This window comes from Mesitornis unicolor, unplaced genomic scaffold (assembly GCF_000695765.1).
Source record: "Mesitornis unicolor isolate BGI_N332 unplaced genomic scaffold, ASM69576v1 scaffold40787, whole genome shotgun sequence".
Lineage (NCBI taxonomy): Eukaryota > Metazoa > Chordata > Aves > Mesitornithiformes > Mesitornithidae > Mesitornis > Mesitornis unicolor.
The window spans coordinates 1,687-1,994 of NW_010196584.1; the positions used below are offsets into that span (position 1 = coordinate 1,687).

The window sequence follows — 308 nt, forward strand, 5'->3', positions numbered from 1 at the left end:
GAGCAGGTGCTGCTATGCATGGGTTGAGCCCCCAGGCTTCACCCCCAGTGACACAGTGGCTGGGGGAGCAGGCACCCAGGGAGGCTGGATTGGTGGCTGGGAGCATGTAGGGCACCCCCTAGGACAGGATTATCCCTGGGTGGCAAAGCCAAGCAGCCCCAGGGTGTCTCTGTGCATTGCAGAGGGGTGATGCTGGGGGTTTGGCAGATGGGTAACCCTCCTGTCCTCTCTCTTCCTGCGCAGAGCACTCGGCAGCTGCGAAGACAGGGGGCTGCTTCCCCGGGTGGGCGCTGGTAACGCTGGAGGAC

General features: G+C 64.0%; 1 protein-coding gene across 1 annotated transcript in view; it reads left to right on the forward strand.

Annotated features, from left to right (window-relative positions):
* Nucleotides 1–243: 243 nt before the first annotated feature.
* Nucleotides 244–308, forward strand: part of LOC104543832 (indian hedgehog protein-like) — a gene marked incomplete at both ends in the record, with an annotated part of 994 nt that continues 929 nt past the window's right edge. Inside the window, one exon of the mRNA XM_010188528.1 lies at nucleotides 244–308. Within this exon, the coding sequence (XP_010186830.1) occupies nucleotides 244–308 (65 nt within the window).